The sequence below is a fragment of the Anser cygnoides genome, chromosome 10 (assembly GCF_040182565.1).
Source record: "Anser cygnoides isolate HZ-2024a breed goose chromosome 10, Taihu_goose_T2T_genome, whole genome shotgun sequence".
Classification (NCBI taxonomy): Eukaryota; Metazoa; Chordata; class Aves; order Anseriformes; family Anatidae; genus Anser; species Anser cygnoides.
The window spans coordinates 2671326-2696672 of NC_089882.1; the positions used below are offsets into that span (position 1 = coordinate 2671326).

At 51.0% G+C, this 25347-nt stretch overlaps 2 protein-coding genes across 3 annotated transcripts in view; one reads left to right on the forward strand and one right to left on the reverse strand.

Annotated features, from left to right (window-relative positions):
- Positions 1-20967, forward strand: part of PLXND1 (plexin D1) — an 80893-nt gene extending 59926 nt beyond the window's left edge. For both annotated transcript variants that reach the window (XM_048069321.2, XM_067002829.1), the window contains 11 exons: positions 3713-3859; positions 5914-6070; positions 7132-7235; positions 8299-8362; positions 9581-9615; positions 10992-11096; positions 11923-12086; positions 13515-13662; positions 16377-16517; positions 17455-17529; positions 18215-20967. In XM_048069321.2, coding sequence (XP_047925278.2) covers positions 3713-3859; positions 5914-6070; positions 7132-7235; positions 8299-8362; positions 9581-9615; positions 10992-11096; positions 11923-12086; positions 13515-13662; positions 16377-16517; positions 17455-17529; positions 18215-18331 — 1257 coding nt within the window. In that variant the 3' untranslated portion in view covers positions 18332-20967. The remainder of the gene's footprint in view (positions 1-3712; positions 3860-5913; positions 6071-7131; positions 7236-8298; positions 8363-9580; positions 9616-10991; positions 11097-11922; positions 12087-13514; positions 13663-16376; positions 16518-17454; positions 17530-18214) is intronic.
- A 2135-nt stretch (positions 20968-23102) lies between these two features.
- Positions 23103-24453, reverse strand: H1-8 (H1.8 linker histone). The gene is made up of 5 exons (XM_013182226.3): positions 24326-24453; positions 23885-24162; positions 23664-23802; positions 23501-23580; positions 23103-23402 (listed from the first exon to the last, which is right to left on the reverse strand). The coding sequence occupies exons 1-5, from the start codon at positions 24339-24341 to the stop codon at positions 23103-23105; spliced, it is 813 nt and encodes a 270-aa protein (XP_013037680.1). The 5' UTR covers positions 24342-24453.
- Positions 24454-25347: the final 894 nt, after the last annotated feature.

A 25347-nucleotide genomic window follows, 5' to 3' on the forward strand; every position in this document is an offset into this window, starting at 1 on the left:
GTGCCTTGCGTCCCTCCAGATCAAACTCTGTTGCCCTCAGAGAGGCATTCCTTGGTTAAAAAAAGAGGCTGCCCGCCTGCCTGCAGCACTGGGCTCTCAGACATGTGACGATGGGTCTGGTTCTCATTCCTGAATTATCCCCATTAATCACAACGTCTATTTGAAACAGCTGCTGCAAAGGTCCCTGCCGTTGTTCAGTGGAAAAATTCCAAGTGCTTGTATTTTCCCTTGTAAGTCAACTCTACATGCTCGAAACATTTGTTTTGTATTAATGCTCTGCCTAACAGTCCGTCCATTTGTGTTTTGGGGGAAAATGCTTTGAAGGAGCTGTCTTCAACTGGGAAGAAGTGGCAGGCCACAGTCACTCGTGGTTAAACATACGGAGGGCACCTGAAGGCAATGGAGTTACCACTTTGACAGGGTGAAATGCTTGCAGGAGATAGCATGAAGGAGTAGCGGGAGGCTTGCTCCTTGGGGTTGGAATTAGAAAGTGCTTGAAAACTTGCATCATTTACACAACTGTTGTAGATCTTGGATTCTGCAAAACTGTATGAGAAACACACATAAAATGATGGAAAAATGCTGAAAAGAGCCTTCCTTGTGCAATACCTTTGTACCATTTTGCCTAGCCCCTAACAGGATCAGGGGACTGGTAGCTAAATGAAAATTAAGGACCTGAAATACAGCACTTAGATCTGTGTCCAAATTTCCCAAAATTTTGCATGGGGGATGGAGCTGAGGTTTGGCACATTATGCAAATAGATAATCATCCTAAAATTAGCTGGCACCTGGGACAAGCAGCTGTTTACTGTGCTTTTCCCACCCCAGCCTCACCAAGACTTTTTGGAAATGACTGTAGCATGTTCCTGTGAGGACATCTCTAGTGACTGGTCAGCCTTGTTAGCAGGGCAGCAACATGTGAATCCAGTCTGCTCTGAATCTTTTCTTTTCCCAAGCATATAAAACCCAAGCCCTCCCACACTCATCATGTATGAAGGAGTTCAAGTAATGCCAGCCTAAACTGTGCTTTCCATTACTGTAAAGTTATTTGAGTGTCCTGGATAGCTTTAAGAGCCTGTAACAGTTCAGTCAAAAATGAAAATGAAGTCTCATTAAAATACATTCACAATAGGAGGAAAAAAAGGCCCCAGAGTGTGTTTTTTTAAAAGTAATTTTTGTCCTGAATCAGCACTGATCTCTTTTAGTTAAACTTCCTTTCTCCCAACTAGCCAAGTCCAAAGTCAGTTTTGATTTGTTTCCAGATGAATTTTCTGAACAATGCTTGAGGTTTCCAAGCTTGCCATTTTATCTCTCGTCCCTGCCTGCCAGCCCTTCTTTCCCCTCTTTGAAATTTGCTGTCTGATTAGCACTTTTGCAGATTTCCATAACATCCCACAGTTCCTGAGTCTGAAAGCCAAGAAGACAAACAGAAATAGTATCTAGCAGGCTGAGCACTGTAGTTTATTTCCTGTGAGGCGAGTCCTGAGAAAAGATCTTGTTCATTCACACTGCGGCAGGATTTGAAACACCCATTTCACCAGTTTCTCAGGCTGCCCCCTTTCCATCGAGTGTTTCCATTTGCAAGAAGGTGCCACATGATCAGTTTCGACCCATGCAGTGTCTGCTGGTTCCAGGCATTAAAGAGCCCTGGTATCAGCAGGACTGGCTCAGTTTTTATGTAGCGGTTCGCAGCACCCTCACTTCCCTCTGTGGCTGGAGCTGTGTCTAGGACCAGAGCTTCCCAAGGGGCACAGGGCAGGCTCCAAAAGCTGGCGCTGAATCTAGCCTCGGGGTCATCCTCACTGCGTGTTCGAGCACAAGCAGAGCTCCTGTTTGTGGCAGGGCTGTTGTTACGGTCTGTCAGCACCTCGTGCATCGGGTCAGTGTGGCAGCGTGCCAGTTTGCATCACACTAGTGATGCAAAGTAGTGCAACCTGGCGATGTCTCGGTGTCAATGTAATCCCTTTGCCTGTTGTCTCATAATCTTGCCTTTCTCTCAGAAACTAACTTTTCTTTGTGTCTTCTGACACTTTCTCCTCTCTGTTTGCAATCCTTGACTTCTCCTTAGCCACATGACTTCACGTGTCCCTCTGCTTTCTGGAAGCCATACCTTCCTCCATTTCAAGCACCAGCGACTCTGCTTCAGAGCACGTTTTGTGTTGTGTGCTCAGAAGGAGCATTGCAAGAAGTCATTAAACCCCAGCAGAAGGCCCAAGGAACTTCCCCATGTTCATAAAAAAAGTTGCCCTTGGAAAATAAAATGCACCATGGCACAGATGGCGCATGCCCACCTACAGCCCTGCTGCAGTGTCTTAATGTCAGTTGCTCTGAATGCAGCCGAATCAAAATTGACATCAAACTAATTGCTTTAGCAATTATAAGGCAATTAGAATAAAATAATCACCAAGTCTTAATTAAGAAGCAGATTGAACAGGATTTAGCAGCTCCTAGCTGAGAAATATCAAAATCATTTGATATCTGTTGTCTTGAGAAGGATTTCAGATGGCAGGAATGGTTGTGCAGGGGTGTGTGAGATGCTCGGATAGTACATAAATGTGCAATAATTTGCATTTGCCTCATTTGAAGGAAATTGCACATGAACATTAGGGAGAGTGGGATGTACTCCAGTACTGAAACGTTTCTTAAGAAAATTGCTTGTGTTTTACTTGCACATCAGTGTAACAGACATAAATGGATCAGAAATCTGGCATTAAACCGTGTAGCTGAACCGTGTCACAAATAGCTGGTCCCTATTATGCTTTTTGTTTTTACTGCAGCAGTGTCACAATTCACATCTATCCTATAAGACGAAGTTTGACAAATGTAAGGAGTGAAATGGTCTGTTTGATTGCCATCATGTGGGAACAGCTTGGTTGACCCTGATCCTTTCTCTTCTGCTGTGATCAAGGCTCTGCTGCGGTATGAGCAGTATGAACGCTGGTTCCCAGAGCCACAGGGTATGCACACAGTGGCCTTAGTCCCATGGATTCCAAGGGCAAACCAGGCAGCACAAAGAGAGGTTCAGCCAATACCTTTATGAGAAAGTTACGCATCCAGATGTCCCTCTAGATCTGGCTTTTGTGCACATCAGCCTCATTCCTTGTCCTGCAGAGTGCAATATGTTATACCGTATAGGCTCTGTCAGGCTGCAAGAAACATTGCTGTACAGGAGTATGCCAGATTCTTCCTGATGTTCATGTTTAATTTCCCATGTCAATTAATGTACATTTGTATTGTTGCCAAGCGTTGCGCGCGTATGTACCCATTGGCACAGCTGTGCTTGTGCCCCAGCCTTCTGAACAGTGACTAAGTCTCTGCCCATGATATAAAATGCTGGCATAGCCTTTTGGTGGTAGTTCACAACCTGCACTGCCTGTTGTAAAGTTGGATGGGGTACATTGAGGCTGACAATCACAGCTCATCCCCCCCCCCCCCCCCAAAAAAAAATTGCTCATGGTTGCAGCCAGCTGCAATGCCCACCTTCCTGTCTGCATTGCCATGTGGCCCGAGTCCGAGGGTTTCTGGGCAGCCTCTGAGAGTCTTGGAGAAGAGGTGCTGCAGGCATCCAGGAGCGATGGCCCTGAGCACCATGTGGGGTTGTAGAGCCAGGGGCGCTGGGGGGTTCGCTACCCCAGGGTCCCTGCAGAGCCTGCCCCATCTGTGCTGCCACCAGGTCCAGTTTGCTGACGTGGATTTCTCTCCCTTTCCCCAGGAGACAGTTGGCGAGCCATTCTTCCTGTTAATCTGTGCCATCAAGCAGCAGATTAACAAAGGCTCTATCGATGCCATCACGGGGAAAGCCAGGTACACCCTCAACGAGGAGTGGCTCCTGCGGGAGAACATTGAGGCGAAGCCGAGGGTGAGTATCCCCCCCCCAGCAGGGTGCGGTGAGGTAGCTGTGCCCGCAGGGGGCTCATGCCCACACACGTGTGATACCCGTGTGAGTTATGCACTTGTGTGGGCACCTCGCTGATGCCTGGGCTCCTGGCTGTGGAGCAAGGCTTGTAATGACTGCTTGTTTTCATGTCCAGCCCATGGTGGTTGTTGATGTGGTTAGATTAGGGGTGGAGGGGGGCAGGAAAATTTGTTCTGCCTTGTTCAAACTGTTGACAGAACCAGTTCACTACTACCAGCAAATCAGTGTCTTCACTACCAGTGAGAAGGTGCTGGCTATGGCCTTGCATCCTGGGCTGCGTGCAGAGTGTCACCACATGGTGCTGAAAAGCGGTTCTGCAAATTGCCTCCTGCAGCAACCAGGCAGAGCAGGGCTGTGTGTGGACTTCATTCCCTTCACTGCCTGACACATAATTCAGCAGACGCCTTTCCAGAGCCTGGGTCAAACCCTGCTTTCAATTACCTGGCATAAATCTGGAGCAGCTTCACTGAAGTCAGTGGGTTACCCCAGATGTGCATCACTGTAACTCAGAGCAGGTTCGAGCTCCACAGCCTCTCAGATTCCTGTTACCAATTGACCTGTAAATTTACAGCACAGACCAAGAGGGGTTAGCAGCAGGACGCAAAGTATTATCTTTCTCAGCAGAAATGGTAACTTCATAAGTCTGAGCAAGGAAGTACAGCTGCTTCCTACTTTGTTTGCAAGAAGAGAAGCAAAAGTATGAGCAGAGTGTGTTCGAGGAAGGCAAGCATCTGCAGGGCTAACTCACTGGCAATCCCCTGCATTGCTGGTAACCAAACCTCTGCTTTAAAAAACACCCACACAGTATACAAAGTGAAAATTCATCTTCATTTAATGCTATGGCAAAAATTGGACTCCATCTGTGCATTCACATTGTCATCACCAGGGGTGCTGGGTGTGTATCCTGATACTAGAAAGCAGTGTTTGCGAAGGAACCGGTAGGCTGTGAGAATCCCAGCCATCCATCTCACATTTACCGTATGTCCTTCTAAGAGGCAGCTGTGCTTAGATACAACAATGCTCCTGGCCTCTGCACAGCTTCCTGACCTGGGCTTGCGAATGAGGTAGCTAGCTGGCTTCAGAACTGCATTCCCAGCTAACCGAACGCACAGAGTGGCCCTCTGTTCGTACACACTGAGGAGAGGAGGACAGAAGCAGGAGGTAGCGCTGAGGCAGCCTTGGGATGAAGCCCCCAGCGGGCAGGTGGGCAGCGCTGTGCTCGTGACCTTTGGGTCTGCAGATCCTGTGCGAGGACATGTCTGTGCTCTGCATCCCTCTCCTCGCTTGAGTGGCATGGGAGCATCTACCAAAGAGGAGAGGATTTTTTGTGGGAAGAGAGTCACTCTGGTTGCCCTGCAGCTTTCTGCTGTGACTATAGCAGAAGCAGGGCGTCCCCGAGGTCTGAGTGGTATCTGCAGCAGCCCACAGCCCTTTGCAGCTGATGATCCCACTGTTCAGTTACCTTCTCCAACAGGTTGTTGCATGCTGGGGGTGTTGAATACCCGAGTGGCATCAGACCCAGTATGCAGTGTGCTTAAAGCTTGTTTAAACAGAGCAGCCTGGCCAATTGTGTTAGGGAGAGGCAGGGCAATGAGCCTTAGCAGCCCCATTAGTCGCTGGTCAGAGCCAAGAAGCTGAGAACATGGCTGGTGGCAGGGCTGAACTTCCCTCCCACCACACAGGAGGTCTCTGCGCACCAGGGCTCAGGCCCAGTAGTAAGGCAGCATGAAAGGAGGGTGCAGCGCTGCTCCCCACGTCCTCCTGGCTTCATCAATAAATTCAGTCATAAATTAGCGCTTTTCACTAGCGGTAAAATGATTCTATGATTCTATGATAAAAATGTAGCTGACCACATCTGCTCAGCCTGACTTCCAGCAGTGCAGCGCCCAGCAGGCGGCAGCAAGAGCTGTGTGGTGCTGCAGCGCCGCGTGTCCGTGAGAGCCAGCAGAGCTGGGTAGGTTGCCGCTCCTCACTCCTAGCTTGGCCTCTGCCCGCAGAACCTCAACGTCTCTTTCCAAGGCTGTGGGATGGACTCCCTGAGCGTCAGGGCCATGGACACAGACACACTCAGCCAAGTGAAAGAGAAGATCCTGGAGGCCTTCTGCAAGAACGTCCCCTACTCCCAGTGGCCAAGGGTGGAAGACGTTGACCTTGGTAAGGAACGGCTGCGTTGGACAGGCCAGCCCCTACCGGCGGATGAAGGCGCTGATGTTGCACAGTAGCTCTTGGTGTCTGTCGGAGGGTGCTGGGTGGAGTAGCACTGGGAGAGGGCTGGCTCAAGACAGCCTTTTCCTGAGGACTGTCTTCAGGAATAAGTGATGGGACCAGATCCTGGTGGGCAGGAGGGAGCCATGTAACTGGAAAGGAGCTTTAGGAAAGCCCAAGGTGAGCAGAGGGGTGCTTGGACTTGCGTCCTTTGAAGCCCGTATTAGTAAACCCCAGAAGTGGTATTCTCTAAAACACTCTTGGGTCTGCACATGGCTCATTAATACGTGTCTCTCCATAAGCAGCCATAAATGAGCCCATGGGCTCCTACCTGTCCACGGGTTCAGTTGTGTTATTAATTTACCCAGTGGACAACTCCTCCTCCCAGAACTTAAGAAGAATCCAAGCCCAGTACTGTGAAGAGAAAACCACGCTGGCCTCAGTGCCTCCATGCCACACAACAGCTGGCACAAGGAGCCGCAAGGCGTGGAATTCAGCATAGTCGGTGCCGGGGGAGTCTTCCTGGGAGAACGCGCTGGGCTGGCGCAGTGCCCGGGTCGCGCTCCTCTCCCTGGTGCTCGTGGCACGTCCCCCGGCCATGACAGGCTCTGCCCCGTCAGGAGCCGCCACCGACCTTCGGTAGCCACGTGCACAGCCCCGCAGCGTCTCACCCGCACAGTGTGGTGCGAGGCAGGTGCCTCATGGCCCCGAGGGACCAGACAGGGACAGGGACTGGGGAGGGGTGCTCCTTACCAGTCCTGCTGAGCAGAGCCTTTGTCACCTCTCCCAGGGCCATCCAGTCCTGCATTAGTCCAGAGATCCCCTGCTTTGGGCTTAGCCCTGGAGGAGTGAAGCACACCTGCTTTAGTTGCAGAGAGCCCCGGAGGCCTTTGCAGTGGTGCTGTGCGGCGGACGTGTGCTGCCTGGCGTGGTGCCCGCCAGGAGCCCTCGGTCCTGCTGCGCCAGCCTCCTCCAGGCTGGGCACTCACTTCTCCCCTCTGTCTGCTCAGAGTGGTTTGCCACCAGCACCGACAGCTACATCCTGCGGGACCTCGACGACACCTCGGTGGTGGAGGACGGCAGGAAGAAGCTCAACACATTAGCACATTACAAGGTAAACCTGCCAGCGCTGCAGAAAAGCTTTGCTTCCTTGGAGCCTGCCTGGCCTCAGGGGCGAGCGGCAGTTCCTCCTCCAAAAACAGGATTATCAGAAACAAGCAGGAAGGTTGCCATAGCTCCAAGAGAGCTTCCGGGGAATAGACATCTGCCCTGGCGAGAAGCTCGTTAATATTGCAACACACTGAAACTAATTAAACACTCTTCATGCAAAACAAGTTATTACTGACAACAGAAAGAGGAGGAAAAAAAAAAAGCTCCTATTCCCAATGGCCACCAGCTTGGCTGATTAGTATCACTCAGCTCTTGATCCATGCCCCTGCTGAAATCACTAGCACAATTGTCACTGCCTGCCCTGAGAGCAGAGGCTAGGGATGCCGCTGAGAAGAGGCCAAAAATTTGAGAAATGTGGCAAACCAAAATGTTCTCTTGACTAGTTTTCCTTTAAAACTAAACAAAACCAGAATTTTTTATTTGATTTCCCCATTCCTTGATACATTTGGAAGCATAATCCTCACTGCTCTGTAACAGTGCATGGAAAATCAAAAATGGAACTGAGTACTTATTAATTGTGTAACAGCAGTGCCACAGAGCCCCACTTCTGGCTCAGTGCCCTGCTGTGCTGAGAGCCAGATGCAGAACAAAGAGATGGTCCCTGCCCCAGTGAGTCCTCAGCCTGCATTTAGGTTCCTTCTCACTCCCTGGGAAAAGGCAAAGCAGTGTCTGCACAGCCCAACACTCTTTCTTTTTCAAATTACCTGGTGTCGACATGCCAAAAATTTATCTTGGATACATATATTTGCCTGATTCCCATCATTTGAGAATGCCCCAACCTTGTATTTGCCCTTAAAAAAGCCTTTCCCAGTAGGGCAGTGCCATTATTACCAGTTCCCATGCAGGGGAGCAGGGGCAGGGCAGTCGCAGGGGTATGCTTGTGGCAGAGCAGCCGCTGCACCAGCATCCCCAGGCTTTGGGAGCTGCCCGGGTCCATCCCTGGCTGGCTGGGAGGTGCTGCCAGGGTGCTGTCACCATTAAATGTCTGCTCACCCCTTCCTCTGCAGATCCCTGAAGGGGCGTCACTGGCCATGAGCTTGTCGGACAAGAAGGATGCCACACTGAGCAGAGGTAGTATCTCCCTTCTCCTCCCCTGCTGCTGGTGGCGGGGCAGAGGCACTTGTGTGCATGGAGGGGCGTCTCGGAGGTGATGCTGAGAGCTGGCTGCTGGGCCCCTTGCCCAGATGCTGCAGTGCAGCATGAGCCCATGTGGCGCTGGTGTTGGCAGCCCCTGCAGAGCACCACTTCCCAGAGGTGTGGGGCAGAGCTGGGCATCGCTCAGTTTCGTGCCTGGTGGCCGCTGAGTGTAACACTGCCGAGGGCAGGTCTTTGGATGCGTCTGTAGGTTTGTCTGCCTTTTTAAGGCTTGTCTGTCACTTGCAAAGATGGAAAAATCGACTGGGGTTTTGTGCCTCCTCTTGCTCTGTGGGAGACATTGAGGTCTGAGAAGTACGCATTTCTGATATACACATTGTGGGAGATGCAAGTGTATGTTGTTTGCTTTGTCATGTTTAAGTTCCCGATGTCATGTTTGTGTTTCTGGTTTAAAAAATTGTTTTCCAGTATCTTCCCCTCTCTGTTTGCCCAACCTTTAAGCTAAAGGTGTTTGAACCTTTCTTCTCACACGCTTGTTGGAGGTTTGCATTGAATCTGTGCTAACGCAGTGAAAGAAAAGTAAGAATCTGAAACCACAGGACTGAAAATCCCTTTCTCTCCCATGCTCAGTTTATTGCCAGCATACACCTAGGTTTCAGGTGCACAGAAAGTCAAAACATGCAGAAGGAGACAAAAATTCACATTAGAAAAAGAGTTTCAACCGCTCTGTCTTTCAGGCCATCTGCACACAGTCGGTCTCTGCAGTGGGATTCCTTTTGCCCGTTAGCGTGAGGACAGGCGGCCGGGCCGTGGCTGCCCCGGGGACAAATGCTGGGAGACGTAGCAGGCCATCGCGGCGCTGTGGGCACCCGGAGCAGGGGCGGCATGCAGGAGAGGCCCTGTGCTAATCCTGCTCTCACACCCTCTTAGGTTCCTCTTGCAACACCCCTTGGGAGACTTAAAGCACCCCTTAAAGTGCTTCCTGAGGTACCCACCTCCCCCCCGAGGAGGCAATAGATAAACACTGCCAAAACAAAGAAAAGTGCTGATATTGCAGGGGGCAGAAGCACCAGCTAGGTGTTTGCACTTCTTGTGGAAAGCAGAACGCACGTCCTGACACAGATGGAGTGTGCGTAGGCAGGTTTCGGTCCGGGTCCTCAGACTAAGCTGCTGTGTCTCTCTTGTTCTTCACAGTGAAGGATCTGGACACCGAGAAGTACTTCCATTTAGTAAGTATCTTGCTCCCCGAGCTGCTGAGCTTTGTGGCCGGCTGCGGCTGGTGGCTGCGGGGGTGGCGGTGCGGCGCGGTGTCCGCAGCGGGTGGGCAGCGGTGCTGCCAGCTCCCTGCCGCATGTGGCGGCTCCGGGCCCCCCTCCCCGCACCGCATGGCCAGAGCTGTCGGTAGCCTGAGAAACGCTGGGAGCAAGGGCGACCGGTAAGGCTGTGTGTGTACAGCCATCTCTCTCTTCACCTGCACTTAAGTCTCTGGGCTCCTATTTTTTTAGTGTATGTGATGAAAGAAGAGAATATCTTTGCAGCCTCTCTGATATTAACTTAATTCATCTCTGTGGGCTGAACCATCAGATGTGATGAACAGGCTGTATCAGCGGTCGTTAGTTTTCTCAGAGAGGCCCAAAAAGGAGCAGAAAGGTTATCTGTAGAAAAGCTTTAGTACTATGGGACATAATAATAAATTATCAAGACAGCAAAGTAATTATTGTGGTCTGATCCAGCTGTCAGTAGCCACGGAGAGTTCAGAAGTGCAATCTGAGCATGGAGCAGTGCCACCAGGTACATTCTGCACAGCCTTGGTCAAGTCACCTAGTAGGAGCTGCTGGCACTCTGCCTGCTTCCCAGGGCTGGGGAGATTTATTAGTTCCTGCTTGTGCACCACTCTGGAAGTACGAAGTGCTAAATGTTGTTAAAAGCTGTTAGGAAAAAAAAGTGTTAAGGACAACAACAGTATTGTATAGCTTTTTTTTTCTCTGCTAAAGTTTCCATGCTGAATACTCATACACAATGCACACATGCACGTGCACATGCACACATATACACAGGAGCGAGGAGGGAGAAGGGACAGAAAACTGAATGTGCACATATGAAACAATGCCAAGATGTACTTAAATGGCTTGCTAGGTCATTAGAGAGCAGTAATTAACCGACCTGACCTGTGGAATATTTATTTTTGTTTTTAAAAAGCCCAGGGTAGGAATATTGGCTGATTGTTCTTGCACTTTTTTTCCAAATCTAAGAAAAGCTGCTTTCCATGGAAGCCTTGTTCTTGTTTCTGGGAACCTAAACTGCAGCCACACAGGAATACTTCACAGAGAGCAGGAAGGCAAACAGACTAACTTGCAAAGTGAGATTGATTGTTTCATTTTCTTTGTCTAGATTGAGAGAGGCAATAAAGAGAGCAAGAGCAACAAATGTCAGAAAAACTGAATATTATGAATTACTTTTCTGAAGCCATATAAGGGTGTATTTATAACAAGTAACTGCTTTTTAATTGGATTGTATATGCAGTTGAAATTCTATAGTTAAATGAAAATTCAGTGTGACACTTCCGGGGAGGAGCATTCTGAACATATGTTTTATATTGGACCAGGTTCTTCCAACTGATGAATCAGTTGAACATAAGAAGTCCCACAGACAAAGCCATAGGAAGAAAGTCCTACCGGAGATCTACCTGACCAGGCTGCTCTCTACAAAGGTAGGAGGTGGGAACGTGGTTGCTTACAGCAAGTGGGAGTGTTCCTTGCAGCCTGTAGCAAGAAGACTGGTCTAAGACAGGAGTGCTGCAGGGCCAGTCACATTCAAAGGGCTTTGGGATTCATCTGTCCTGAATGTTCAGGGAGTCTTCAGCAAAGCTGCTGGGCTCCACTGGCTTTTTGGTCCCCTCTAGCTCTGCAGCTCTCCCTCTGAGAGCAGCGCTGCTATGTGAAGCCCCATATAATCTCCCTAAGTGCAGGTCTGGGGTCTCTAGACATGAAATGGATGCTGACCGCCTTGGGGCTCACAGTGCTCAATTCAGCCCTGAACCCATCTCCCCATTGAGTGATCCTGCTCAGAAAGGGAATGGAGATGCTCAGCTCTGCAAGCAGGAGGAATGTCTGTGTGATCTTAATTCAGATTTGAACTTCCCCACTCGCTGTGAGTGCTTAGCTCCAGCAGTTGGGCTCCCAGCCCATCTTTAATCCCAGCATGATGCTTCACTGGAGCAGAGATCACAAGAATGGCCAGCAGTCTCCAGTCTTTTTTGTATTTACTGTGCAGAACAATCACAGATGTGAGATCCTAGCAGTAAGAAAGAAAACCTCGATGCCAAAAGAAATTAAACCCAAATGCAAGCTAATTATATCACTATGCACAAACAAACCTTTCCCTCCTTGCTTTAGCATCCCCTTCCTCTTGTGACTTACCCAACTGGCAGCAAAGTATTTCCCCTTGTGTGTAGCAGTCACAGTTCCTCACACCATTTTTTGGGGCTCAGGTGCTGTTGCTTTCTGCAGTCTCGATCGTGTATGCTTGTCCCACAGGGCACACTGCAGAAGTTCCTGGATGACTTGTTCAAAGCCATTCTCAGTATCCGAGATGACAAGCCGCCTGTGGCCGTGAAGTATTTCTTTGACTTCCTAGAGGAGCAAGCAGAGAAAAGAGGGATCACCGATCCTGACACTATGCACATCTGGAAGACCAACAGGTTTGGAAGAGAAGACCTCTTCTTTCTTTCCTTACATCTCTCAGAGCAGCAGCTGCAAAGCCTTGGTGTCCTGGATTAACCATTAGGCTGCTAGAAGTAGAACCAATGAGGAACTTGGAAAACAGGGAAAGGCTGAAAAATGAGCCCAAATGAGTGGGTTCGGAGAGCTTTGAACAAATGCAGAGCTCAGGGGAGCAGAGAGCTGGAAGAGGAGGCATAGTCAGACAAAGGGCGGAAGGAATAGGCACAGTAATACAAATAATTAAAAGAAACAGAGGAGGGATGGGATGACTGGAGACAGCAGTGACATCAGTTCTAAGCAATAAAGAATCAGAGATAGATTCCAAAAATCACATAAGGTCTTAAAACATCATGGTGATTTTAAAATCATCGTATTTGGCTCCTTTTCGTTTGATCTCTTTTGATTTGATTTCATTTTCAGCCCTTTGGGGCCACTTTTCCTGACTTATCTCTGTAACCAAGCTGAGGCTCCAGGGCATTCACAGGACTCCAGGCTGCTGGTGCTGCATTCTGCTGGTACCAGAGCACCAGGAACCAGCCAGGAGCAGTGCTGAGGAATGTGATGAGCAGCAGAAATGGCATGAGGGGAGCCAAAGTGAAGGGGGAAAATAGAGCAGGGCAAAAACCAGGAGGAGAGGCTCTGCACTTCTGAGGCTGCAGGGACAGCAACTGTTCCCAGCCCAAAATGTGAAAATTAAAAACCAGTTTGGCTGGGATAGCAGGCATGTAGAACAACACGTGAACTACAGATTTGTCGAGCCTTCATTACCTTTAATTAGCAGTAGAACAAAGACATATAGCAGCTTTTACTCTTCAGCTGCTGAGGAGGGATGGTAGGCAGGGCAAGCAATATACTGAAACTGTGTGGCAGCCAAAACGAGCACTGAAATAACCAGAGAAGAAAATGATGAGAGAGCGGAAAAAAATCCATATGAAGTGTATTTCATGGGGCCAGGCTTACCATCAGAACCAGATGATAGTTACTGTCAGGGAAAATGGAAAAGGAGCTGACACCATTGCTACAAAAAAAAGTCAGCAAGTGAGGAAGCCTGATTCAAAAGCCCCATGCATGCAGAATGCCAGTGCCTCTCGTGGAGCACATCTGGCTCAGCGAGCTACTGAAGGAGCAGGGTGTGTGCTCACCTGGTTAAGGCTGTACATAGAGTCTCCTGTCCATGCCTTTTACCTCAGCCTGAGCAAGGGTCTCTTCAGGGTTAGGACGTGTGCCTGCCCAACCAGCTAGGCAGAGGAATGTACAGTGCCAGGATATGAATAAATAACAGAGCCTGGCACCTCATTTTTTTCCTCTCTTGTATTCAAGTTCTATCATCTTTCCTGCATTTCCTCTCCTCTCTCTGTGGAGTACAATAATTCACCTGGTGTGTTCCTGTCTTGTTTCCTTCACAGCCTACCTCTGAGGTTTTGGGTCAACATCCTGAAGAACCCCCAGTTTGTCTTTGACATTGACAAGACAGACCACATTGACGCCTGTCTCTCTGTGATCGCCCAGGCCTTCATTGACGCCTGCTCCCTGTCTGACCTGCAGCTGGGCAAGGTACAGTCCAGAGGGGACAGCCCATTCCTGCTCCGGCAGTCATAGGCACAAAATAATATGGATGGAAAAGGGACTGTCAGAGGTCACCTGGCCCAAACCTGTCCCCGGAAGCGGAGCTGACTGTGGGCCACCTGCTCAGTTTCGTGCACTTGAGGCTTCAATATCTCCAAGGACGAGTTATCCTCTCCTCCCTTCCCCTCTGCTTTGTTCAGGCTTAAGCTTAAAATTTGCACCCCACTCTGCCACAAGCAGAGGTCAGGGGGTGGGAATGCACTGCAAGATGGACAAAGAGCAAAGGCCCACAGCCTGGAAAGCTTGGAGGACGGAGGCCAGCCATTGCTCAGTGTTGCTGAGTGGCCGTACATGTTGTCCCACAGCTCTAGAACACCCAGCTTAGCACAACCTCTGTAGGGCCACCCCTAAGGCCAAGCTGGAGCATTTGTGAAGGGGGGGGCTGCGGCAGCACAGCCCCAGCCTGGCTCACACGTGGAGGCACAGGGCTTGCCTGGTGCCGTCCCGTCGATGCCGTCCATCAGCCCGTGGGAAGCACTGGCAGGTGCTGCCATAGCCCACCTGTAGAGCACTCGGTGCCGTGGCACAGGCCCCTGGCCGCAGCGTCGCCAGCACACGCTGGTCACCCCTTGCCCTAAGCCAACGGCGAGGCTGCTGGGCCAGGCCTCCCCCCCGGCCGCCAGCCCGCTGCATGCTGCCCCACAGGCTGGGAGGCAGCGCGCATGCTCGCTGCTCTCCCTCTGTCTTGGCTGTGTGGTGTTGACATTTGAAACTTCCCAACATAAATATGTTTTATTAGCAAATGCTGTAAATCATATCTTGCTGTCCCCCCCGCCCCAGAAGCTGGGTGTGTGACGTAGAGGGGACCCGACAGCGAGAGACGTGCGCTGCTCAGTGCATCCCCCAGACTGAGAGTGACAGGAAGCCTCTACTGGGAGAGATTAATACTGGAGGAAGATCTAATGAGCTCTTGATTTTTTGTTTGTTTGGGTTTTGGACATTTTTTAGCAAGTGTTACGAAACACCTACAATTTGTCCTTGTCAAGCTGCGGATGAGGGGAAGAGGGGTCAGCTGGAGTCAGACACCAGATGGAAACATTTTTCGGCAGTACAATAGCATAAGTGAAGGAGCTGTTGAGTAATGTGTGGAGAATAAATCCTCAGCATAAAAACCATCTTGCATATACACGCAGTATATCACTGAATTATCCAGGCTGAGTTCTTCCTCTAGTTACAGGGTGTTCAGTAGTGTTACTTCTGATACTGCAAATGAGAGAGCAGACATGCTCTGTACATCTGCAGTGTGTAATAAGTTAATAAAACACTCTCCATCTCTTTGTAATACAGAGTGGACAAACCAGACACAAATTAAAAAATAAAGAAAAGGCAGCATGGGAATCTTTTGTGTTTCCAAAGGAAAAAAAAAATGTTGTAAGCAGGCTCTGTAACTTGGCTATAATCCTGTAATGCCGTGTCATTGGGTTTGAAAATAAACTGCTGTGGGATCTGGTGCTGCAGCCTGTTGCCCATTTCCCCTGCAGCGTTAGCCATCCCACATACTGCACCAGCGGCTTGCAGTTACCCCGGCTTCCTTATTTACTGCCTGATACAGCTGGAGGTGCGGTCTCCATGGCTAAAGCCCTGCCAGGCTTGTTTTGTCTGCAGATCCTTCCTCCCCCTCCCCACCTGTCAGAGCACCAGGGAGCAGTCCCCACACGAGTGTCAGGGCAATGGGACATGTTGATCTTACTCCCCTCCGTGTCCCAGAGCCTGGGACTCTTTTTCCCTTTGGGATACAATGCTGGCGTCTGCCAGGTTCATTCCCAGGGTAATGATGTCAGTGGGGCAGCATTGCCTTGAGGTTAGAATCATTCATGCTTGTGTTTTCAAAGAGCGTGAGTGGGGTTATGCCGTTACTGGTACAACCCGCTCATGTGGCTGGGAGGTTGAGACTATTTTGTCCAAGCTGACATTAATCAAGAAAACTCAGTATTTTCTGTTAATTACTTTACATGCACTCAATATAGGTCATGCAGGCTGGGTTAGTCAATGCAAAATAAATCAAAGCTACATTAAAAATCCAAGAGCAACATTTCAACTGACAAAGTTCAGCTTGTATGAGAGCTTTGTTCTTTGGTTTAAATCAAGCTGGCTACTCAAGAGACCAGAGTAAATGCATTCAAAAGCCCATCCCTCATTACCAATTTCCACATGTGATGCCATGGAGCACAAGTATATTATCTAACGCAGTCGTGTTACATGTATCTGCAGAGTATCACCTGGCAGCAAACTGCCTGAGGCACACATTTTAGCTTGCCCTTGCTGCAAATTAAAATACATTCACTTAGACTACCTTCACCGGCATTGAAGCTAACCAATTTTTAGCTTATGACAGGGAGAAGGGCAGTGGACAGCCACATGCAGAGGGACAGTGCTGTGGTTCTGCAAGCAGGTGGTAACCGTCTGCAGCACCTTGACGTGTTTGTGCAAGCAGTGCTCTCATCAGCAGGGTTGTGCCTCGGTGCTGTCCCACCACACTCCTGTTTGTGTAAAGCCAGGCCCGAAGACAAAGCTGTTCCCTGAACCCAGCTGTAGCTGAAGGCCCTGTCTGATAGCCAACACTTCAGCCAGACAAACAGGATAAGGAGTTCTCAGCCAGAAGCAATATGGTGTCTGATTCCAGTATCTCATTCTCACTCTAGGACTCCCCGACCAATAAACTACTTTACGCCAAGGAGATCCCAGAGTACAGGAAGATCGTGCAGCGATACTACAAGCAAATCCACGATATGCCGCCACTCAGCGAGCAGGAGATGAACGCGCACCTTGCAGAGGAGTCACGGGTAAGAGGCGCTGGGCTGCTGGGGCTCGGCCGCGTGCACTGCCGCTCCGCGCACCGGGTCGGGCCACGGGCTGGGTGCCTGCGGGCCAGGAGCAGCGAGCCTGCTCTGGCTGACAGCACAAGCTGGGCACGGGCAGGGGGCGGGTAGGCTGCAGTCAGCTCCTGCTTAGGTAGAGGTTGGAGGAAGCAAACAAGAAAGGATATTTTGCCTCAAATTTCCAGGCACAAACTTCATCTGACCTAATTCCAAGCATCTTTAATTACCGCCAGACCTGCAGTAAACATCCATGAGTTTGCTCGAACCTAACTAGCTTTGGCACTGTTGGGAATTTAAAGCAAAATTCAGTGCCAAAGAGCCAGGAAGTCTGGAAGAGGATCTCTGCCATCTCCCAGCCCCCAGCCAGCTGTCCCCCAGGCCACCGAGTGCCAGGGCCGGCCCCGAGTCCCAGGCTGCCCGCTGGCAGCCAGCCCCGGCAGGTGGCCGGGCAAGGGATGCGGGCCCTGGTACCAGCTACAGGAGCTGGCAGCCATGCTCCGGATCTGAGCGCTGCCAGCACCGCGCCATGGCTTCCTCAACATCCAACCATATCTCCACGGCGTTTCAGCTTCAGCCACTGAGCAGGATTTTTCCGTGGGTGCTCTACCCACCTCTCATGCTGTCCCATCCTTTGAAATGTCTTTGAGCACTGACAGGTAAACAGGGCTATCAGCTGTGGTCATTTAAGGCTGACTTTAAAAAGACTAAGACCATTTCTGATGTAAGCAAATACAGCTTCCTTAAAGGAGGAAGGCAGAAGCCCAGCTGCATCAATTCTACCGTAATAAAAATAGCCAGTCTAAACCTTCTTTTAATCTAGTTAATGCCTGCTGATTGGACTTGAACTCACTTGCTGCATCAGGATAACATACCTCCCCCCCTTTGTTCTGTCTTTCTAAAGAAATATCGGAACGAATTCAACACCAACGTTGCCATGGCTGAGATATACAAATATGCCAAGAGATACCGCTCCCAGGTAAGTGGGTCTGGCTGTACTCAGGCCTCAGATTACCTGCAGAGGAAATAACAAGCAGTATTTTGTAACCAAGCAGGCAGATGCCTGCATCCAGTCCCACAGAAAAGGGATTATCTTTCTTTGCATAATCCAATACACATATGTAATATACGCATACACACACACACACAGATGTACTTTCTATCCCATCCCTTGGTCAATGACTTCTTAAAAGAAAAGGCCAGCTATTCCCAGCCAATTTTAACAGTGTTTGGCTGGGGGGATTGAGGCAGGGCTGACTGACGTGTAGTCCTGCCGATGCTCGGCGGAAGGCAGAGCACGCTGGTACAGCCCACACCCACGATAACTCAGAGCCCACCACTCCCAGCTGAGCACCAGCCCCAGCTGGTTCCGGACCCCACTGCACCCTGCCCTGCGGGCCGGCTCTGCGCTGCCAGGCTCATTACAGGGGTTGTTGGTTACATTTTGGCCCTCCACCTCGGGACAAGAGCAGGGACTCAGCCGAGCCCTAGTGTACCCGAAGGGCACAGGGGCCACGCTGAGCGCAGGAGCTGTGCCCCAGGGCTGGTGTCCCCCTGTCCCAGCTCCAGCTGGGATTCAGGCTTAACAGGGCTGGCAGGGGGAGCAGGGCAGGGACAGGGACCCTGACACTGCCTCACCTCTCACGTGCCCGCCTCTCCTGCAGATCGTGGCCGCCCTGGACTCCAACCCCACGACGAAGCGCACCCAGCTCCAGCACAAGTTTGAGCAAGTGATTGCGCTCATGGAGGACAACATCTACGAGTGCTGCAGTGAAGCCTAGGCCGACCGCAGCCCGGGAAGTGACCTCTAGAGTGCACTGCTGTAGGGAACCTCCTTTGACCGTGGATATACATTGGGCCACATCCGTCAGGGTCATTCTCAAACCAGCCTTGTGGCGGGGGTGAGCCTGGCCTGCGGCTGAAGTGCTCCCTCACGTAACAAGAAGCCACAAGACACCTTTATGAGCAGCTAGAAAACCCTCCGATCGGCACTGTGGCACCCATAATTTATTTGCTGTTGCAAGCCAGAAATGGAAACATGACACTTGTGGCAAGCTCAGTTCACCACTTCCCTCTAATCAGTTCCTGAGCAGTCGTCAGCTCCCTGCATCCCTGTTTGTGATTCCTCACGGACAAGAGACGAGGCTGCAGAAGCCATAACAGATGCAAAGCAAAAGGGTAGCCTAAGGAAGTAATGAGCAGAGATGGCAAAGGCTATCAGAGCAATGGCAGAGCTCCCTTCCTTCCACACCATCCCTCTGACATCCATGGTTTTCTGACACCAGGGACTATCAATTGTTCACTATCTGCTGCATTCTGTGTATTTTTGTGCCTTTTAATTTTTGTACTGTATGTGTAAACATAACCACTCCTTCATCTGAGATTTGGGCAACACAGGAAACTCGGGGCTGATACAAAGCAGTTGCTTCCTAAGTAGCTAAGGCATGCTGAAAGCACTTTATCTCCTAACAGAAACAGCTGTTAGCTAGCTGGAGGGAGTGCATTGCATGTTAGACAGTGTGGGAAAGGCTGTTCCCCCTTCCCCAGGTTCCCAGACCTGTCTGCACAGTGGAGTTTGCAGGAGGGTAGGCAAATATCCACTAACGATTCATTCTTCAGCCAGCTGGTCACAGGCATCATTTCTGCCTGGGAGCAGAAGACTAGATGTAAGTGGGTGAGGGGAAGGACTCCTGCCTCTTGCTCTGCTCTCCCAACCTGACTGGCTGCACACAGCTATGGCGCTTACTTAAGCTCATGTCAACAGTCCTCTGGCGGAGCAGAACTGAGCCGCATGCAGGACAAAGCATCCAGGTAGCATCTTCCCTCCCTTTGCCACACACACTCCAGTATCTCCCTATAATCATCACCTAAAACATGTCAGTGCTACAGAGGTGTATTCCCAAAGCAGCTTGTTCTGCTTGCCTTGGACACAGTACATGGTTATCACCAAAGAGCAACCAAGAGAGCAGTTTTGCTATGTGCTCAGTCTTTTTTTTCAGTCCATAAAGGCAAGGGACTAAACCTCAGTCCCATGACAGCACGATGTTTTTTGCTCACACAAGCCAGCAGAGCAGGTCGGTCACGCAAAACACAAGCTGCAAACAGAAGTAGAAAGTGTCATGCTCCTTGTTACGCTGGTGCCAGCAAACAGGGTCCCACTGCAGAGACAAATAGAACTTGTTCAAGACCAGAAACTTCACTGCCATAATGCGGCATCTGTGCTGGGGCAGACCTGCCCCATCCCGGCTTGGTGGCACACTTTCCTTTCTGCTGTCAACTTCTTTTCTGCAGCCAGGGGAGCTGTGACCACTCCAATCTTCTCCAGCATCATTCAGGCCCCTCTTTAGAGGCTGGACCACACGTGTGAAGCCAGCATTCCCATGCAGGCAAAGGCAACCTGCCCATGAAAGCTAAACCCAGCTGTAGCTAGGCACCATGTTTTCAAACTGCCAAATAGAAAAGGAAAAAAAAAGTTACTACCTCACTCCAGGCAGGGTCTTAAGGTGAGCCTCCATTACTCATCCAGCTGGCAAGGATGCAACCTGGTATTAGATGACTTTGGTCCACCAGAACTCCTCCTGGGTGACTCACTGCCATGGACAGGTGGCCCCCATCCCATCATTTCCAGTAAATGCCACATCTGTTAGAAGTTTGAACATCAGATTGTGTATGTGTATATAGATATCTATTTTAAAACAAATGATAGAATTTATCCAGTATGTTAAAAGGGGGTAGGGAGGGGAGGGAAAGGGGAAGAACAGATTTTTTTGTTGTTGTTTGTTTTTTAAAAAAAAACTACAGAAAAAGTACATACACTGTGGAGGTTTCAATGTTTTTGCTGAGGATGTGGCTTCAGAATAGAAACTCTAAGAATGTAGCTGGGCTACATTTTATTTTGAAACTGATTTCACAAAAAAAAAAAATCTTGATTTTTTTTTTCTTTAGAAACTGTGAATAGTTGCCAGAGATATAGGCAGGCCCAGCACAGGGAAGGCAAGGGTGAGAAGGATCCAGGTAGTAGGGAACGTTGAGCTTAGTTGGAGGTGGGGAAAGGGCCATGGAGCAGTAGCCCCATGTTGTTACAAGAAAAGGATACAGATGAGCCAGTAATGAGCATAATTTGCCTCCAGATGATGTGACTGGGCTGTATATTGGGGCCTATTGCTTTATTTAATTTTTTCCAAAGCAAAAAAAAAAAAGAAAGAAAAAATTAGTTGCTACAACCATTTTAAAGAAACAACTTTAACAGAGCAGATGCTAGAGGGTTTGTAGTGTTGCCTTGAACCCGAGCCCTTTGTAACATGTTTTTAAACTTTGGCATGTGTTGTGGGTGTAGTGCCCTTACCTGCTGTGTAGTGGAAGTGGCAGACTCTTGGAAAAGCCTATCTTTGTAATAAAACAAGGTGCTGAAACCCTGTATAGTGACGTTTCTGCCCATCTGCACATAGAAGACACCAGACATTGAGAAACACACCAAGGTCAGGCTGCTATCCTTTGCCCAAAGTGCCTCTCCTCCCACACTCCTTCACAGACCATGCAAGCCGCTACCCTGATCCAACACAGAAACACGGGCAGGAGGGCAGCTCGTGGGTCAGTTTTGCAATACAACACCCACAGTTCTCAGGGCTGGCAGCTCAGCTAATGACCACCTTGTTTCCATGAGACACGTTTTAACCCTTCTGGTCTGCAGCAGTTTACTACTCCTGCTTAGTTGATACCACGTGTTCCACCAGAACAGGCGCTGCTGTGAGAGAGAGAAAATCCATGCGAGGACTCAACTCCACACCCACACAAATCACACGTAAAGACCAGCAGCACCGCACTGACTCCTGGGGCTGGACATCTTTACCTCTGCCAGGTGCTGTCAGCCCACAAAGCTGCATCTTCTCCCAGCACTGGGGAGCCCAGTGTGCTCTGCGCCACCACTGATGTCCTCAAGGCTTCTGGCTTCAGCACCGTGAAACCAGCCCCAGCCTGCAGGTCTTGATAATCATGCCATTGCTAAAATCCTCTCACTTCTGCCTCCCCCCCAGTAAAAGCTGCTCTTTCCAGACACCAGAGGGATTTTCTTTTCCCACTAGAAAGTTGATTCTTAGTAAAGCCAAATCCAGGCATTTAATGATTTGCTCTCTCTTAGAGAGAGAGCCTTGTGTTTGACATTCAGTGCCTGGTGAGAGAGGAGGCAGCTCCTGCCCTGTTCTGCTGCAGGACATTTCCACGCTAATGAGCAATGTTTTGTGAGGTTAACCATCACCAAAGGAGCAGCTGAGCCCTTCTCCATTATTACTGCAGCATCCTCCACCCTGTCCCTGGGGAACAGGGGTTCAGTTTCATTAAATATGCATCAACATGGCCAAGGTTGAAGTTTAAAAAGTAGTTAGTTTACTCAGCTCTTGCTTAAGCCCCAAAGCAAGGCCAGAAGCCTTGGAGGGCATTGGCAAGGCCAGCTGAAGATTAGCAAAATCCTCTTTAGGAAGAGTTTTACTTCCACTTATTTTCTCCTGCCCAGGAGGACTGTAACCCTTTGCATTATCAAGCTGACCTTCAGAAGGGCTATGTTCTCTGCAGAGCAAGAGAAATTTGGGCATTTGAAACTCTTACATGAAAGTTTTCATACTTTGACCAACATACTAGAAGCTAGTGAGACAGGTTTAGAGGTGAGTACTGTTCACAGACAGAGAACAAGAACACAAACAGTTCTACACCCTGCTGCAAACACCCCAAAATCTTCTTTTAAGCCCCAAAACATTTCTGTCTTCCTCTTACTGTGGTTAAAGAACCAGCAGCTCCTCCTGCTGCTGGGGACCCTTGTCCACAGCATGAACCCACACCTCCTGCCCTGGCACTCCTGTAATCCAAGCTCAGCCAGGCATTAGCACAAGGTCAGCTGGTAGGGCATGAAGCTGGACACCTACCCCATTCCAAGGCTGTGGGTGCCATGGCCCCACATCAGCAGAGCTGGCCAAGCCCGAGCTTCCCAGTGCTCAGGGGTGCCACCATACTGAGCCCCATGTGCCCCTGAGTATCCCAGTGCACCCGGCTAGGCCACCACCTGATACTGAAGCTTACCACCAGCCTGCACACATGCAGCCCCCCAAAGCCACCCCAGCACTGCTGGCTGGCCAGATAGGCTCCTGGGAAGACCCTAACTACTATGTACTACTCCAGCCAGCAGCCAGGGATGTGGGGATGCACAGGACACCTCATGGGAGCTGGCAGCTGCAGCACCAGCTCACGTCCACTCCGTGAGTCCACATGCTGGCTCATCCCACTTAGGATGAGGCCAGGAGCAGGCTGGGATCCATGTTTACCCTGGGCTGGGAACTGCTAGCCTTGGGAGACAGGTACTCAGGAGCAGGGCAGTAGTCACACTATTTCATGATGAGTGAAGCAGCTTTATTAGTAGCAGGTGAACACAGAGTTAAAACCTGTCCTGTAGACTAAAACCAATTCAGACCCCATGGGTCTGGGCTCAGCTGGGCACAGTGCTGCACTGCCAGAGACCTGGGACCCCTAGTGCACCTTCTTGCCCACCACGGCAAGGGATGCCTCCTACGGTGCAGCCTCCCCGTGGCCAGCACCTCGGGCTGCCTGGGGTTTCCTTGTCTTGCCTTTAGCCCCCTTCTCCTTCGGGACAGCTTCCCAAGCCTCCCCAGGCACCTTCCCCTTAGTCTTGCCCACTGGGGCCTTCCGGGTCCCCTTTGCCCCAGCACCCTCAGGGCGGTCACCATCGTTCCCTCCCTTGTCCTTGGCAGCCAGAGCTGTGCGGGGCGCTGACCGCCCTTTGGCAGGGGCCCGGGGGGCCTTTGCTCCATCACTCCTGGGCTTCGCTGTTGCTGGTGCCGGCTGGGCCTGGAGAGGAGAGAGCACATCAGGCTGCTGCCATGCTGTGAGTCAGCAGCCTGAGCACAGCGCTGGCACCCCCAGCCTTCCCACAGGGCCATACTCACATCTGCAGGCTTTGTCCTTGGCTTCTGCTTCACAGCTTTTGGCTTCTGCTTCATGACTTTTGGCTTCTCCTCAGCAGTACCTGTGGAAAGGGGGGCAGCAAATCAACACAGGCAGGGGCCTCTCAGCAGGGTCAGGGTGCTCGTGACACCACCAGCCCATTACCTTGTCCTCCTTCGCTCTCCAGCGCCGCAGGGGCCCGGGTGGCCTTGGCAGCTCCTCTGCGTCCTGGCTTCGGGGCCTGTCCTCCGGTGGGATCTGCCTGGCCTGGCGGCTGCTTCTGCCGCAGCTTTTCAGGTGCCAGCTGGGTGCAAGGTATGGGAGTGGGGCTGGGCAGCACCTCAGCACCAACCCCGCAGCACGGGGTCCAGCAGCCCCCCACTCACCTTGAAGCGGCCAGTGACCCCCAGGGCAGAGGAGTTGTGGGGCCGCACCAGGTCCCCACGGCTCAGCCCCTTGATCAACGCCTGCTTCAGCAGGTACTTGAGGCGCACTGGGTCCACAGCGGGGTACTTGGCCAGGATGAAGCGTTTGATGGTGACGACGGAGGCACCTTTCTTCCCATCCTGGGCCCGCAGTGCCTCAATAACCATGTGCAGCGTCGGGGGGTGCCGCCGGCCCCGAACAACCTGACCGGACAACCGGGCAGCACTGCCAGCTTCATCTGTGAGGGAAGCAAGAGGGGCATCATGAGACTAAAGGGCTCACAGCCCCAAGGCCTGCAAGTCCCCTGAAAGCAAACAGGCATCACCATGCTCATCTCCACAGGCTCACAGTGACCAGAGCCAACAGTGCCCAAGCCCTGCAGCACCCAGCAGATCCCTTACCTGTCTGAGGCTCCATAACAGCACACAGCAACCCAAAGCCTCAGGCCCAACAGCCCCAGCTCTGCTTACAGCACCACTGACCCTGATCACAGGTTTACCTCACTTCCAGCTAATTTATCTGATTAGCACCATAACTGCAAGGTCTGGTTGGCAGCTGCTAACTGCTCTGGTTGCCACCCAGGGGGAGCAGGTGGCTGTGAAGCCAAGTACTCATGCCCAAATCTTTGTGAGGGGCTGGCAGGAGAAGGGCCGTGTCTCAGCAGATGTTTTGGAGAGGGACGAGAGACAGGGGGCTCACAGGGTGAAGGCTGTGACCACACAGTGCAAAGGCACCCACCCCGCTGCTGGGTGCTGGGATGGCCGCGTACTGGCAGCACACGCCATGGGCTGGATGGGGAGCCTGGCATGTCTGCTGGGCCCTTTGTGCAGGACAGTCCTGCAGGGAAGCAGGAGCTGCACTGCACAGGGAGCCCAGTAATGGGAGGGAGAAATGAACCCACAAACGAGAGGAGGAAAATGAAGAGCTATTTTGTCAGCTGGCTAAAGCAGGAGGAGCAACTCTCCTGCAGCAGCCCCAGGTGTGTGCTCATGAGTAGGATGCCACACATGCCCATGCTCACCACATCCTGCTGTGTTCAGGGAAGAGAGCACCCAGCCCTATGCAGGGGCAGCCCTAATGTGTCCCCTCCACCTCCCCTTCGTGCCAGCTCCTGGCACAGCAACTGCACTGCACTGCGGATAGCATCGTCCCATGGGCAAGGGACGAGCTGAGCCTTTGACCATCCAGGTCCCCAAGGCTCCCAGGGCACTTCTGTGTCATGGCTGTGTTTAAATTAATTCATCCTATGATTCCTGTGATTTTCCCTGCTGTTTCAGTGGGGTGAGACATTTGTGCTACTTTCTGTTCTGCATGTGCTCATGGGGTGAGCGTGTCTAATTCACTAAAACAGCTCTTTGGTGCAGGAACAGCATGAATGTCTTCACCCTGGAGACCGCTGTGTTTCTCCAGAGCATGCTGTGTC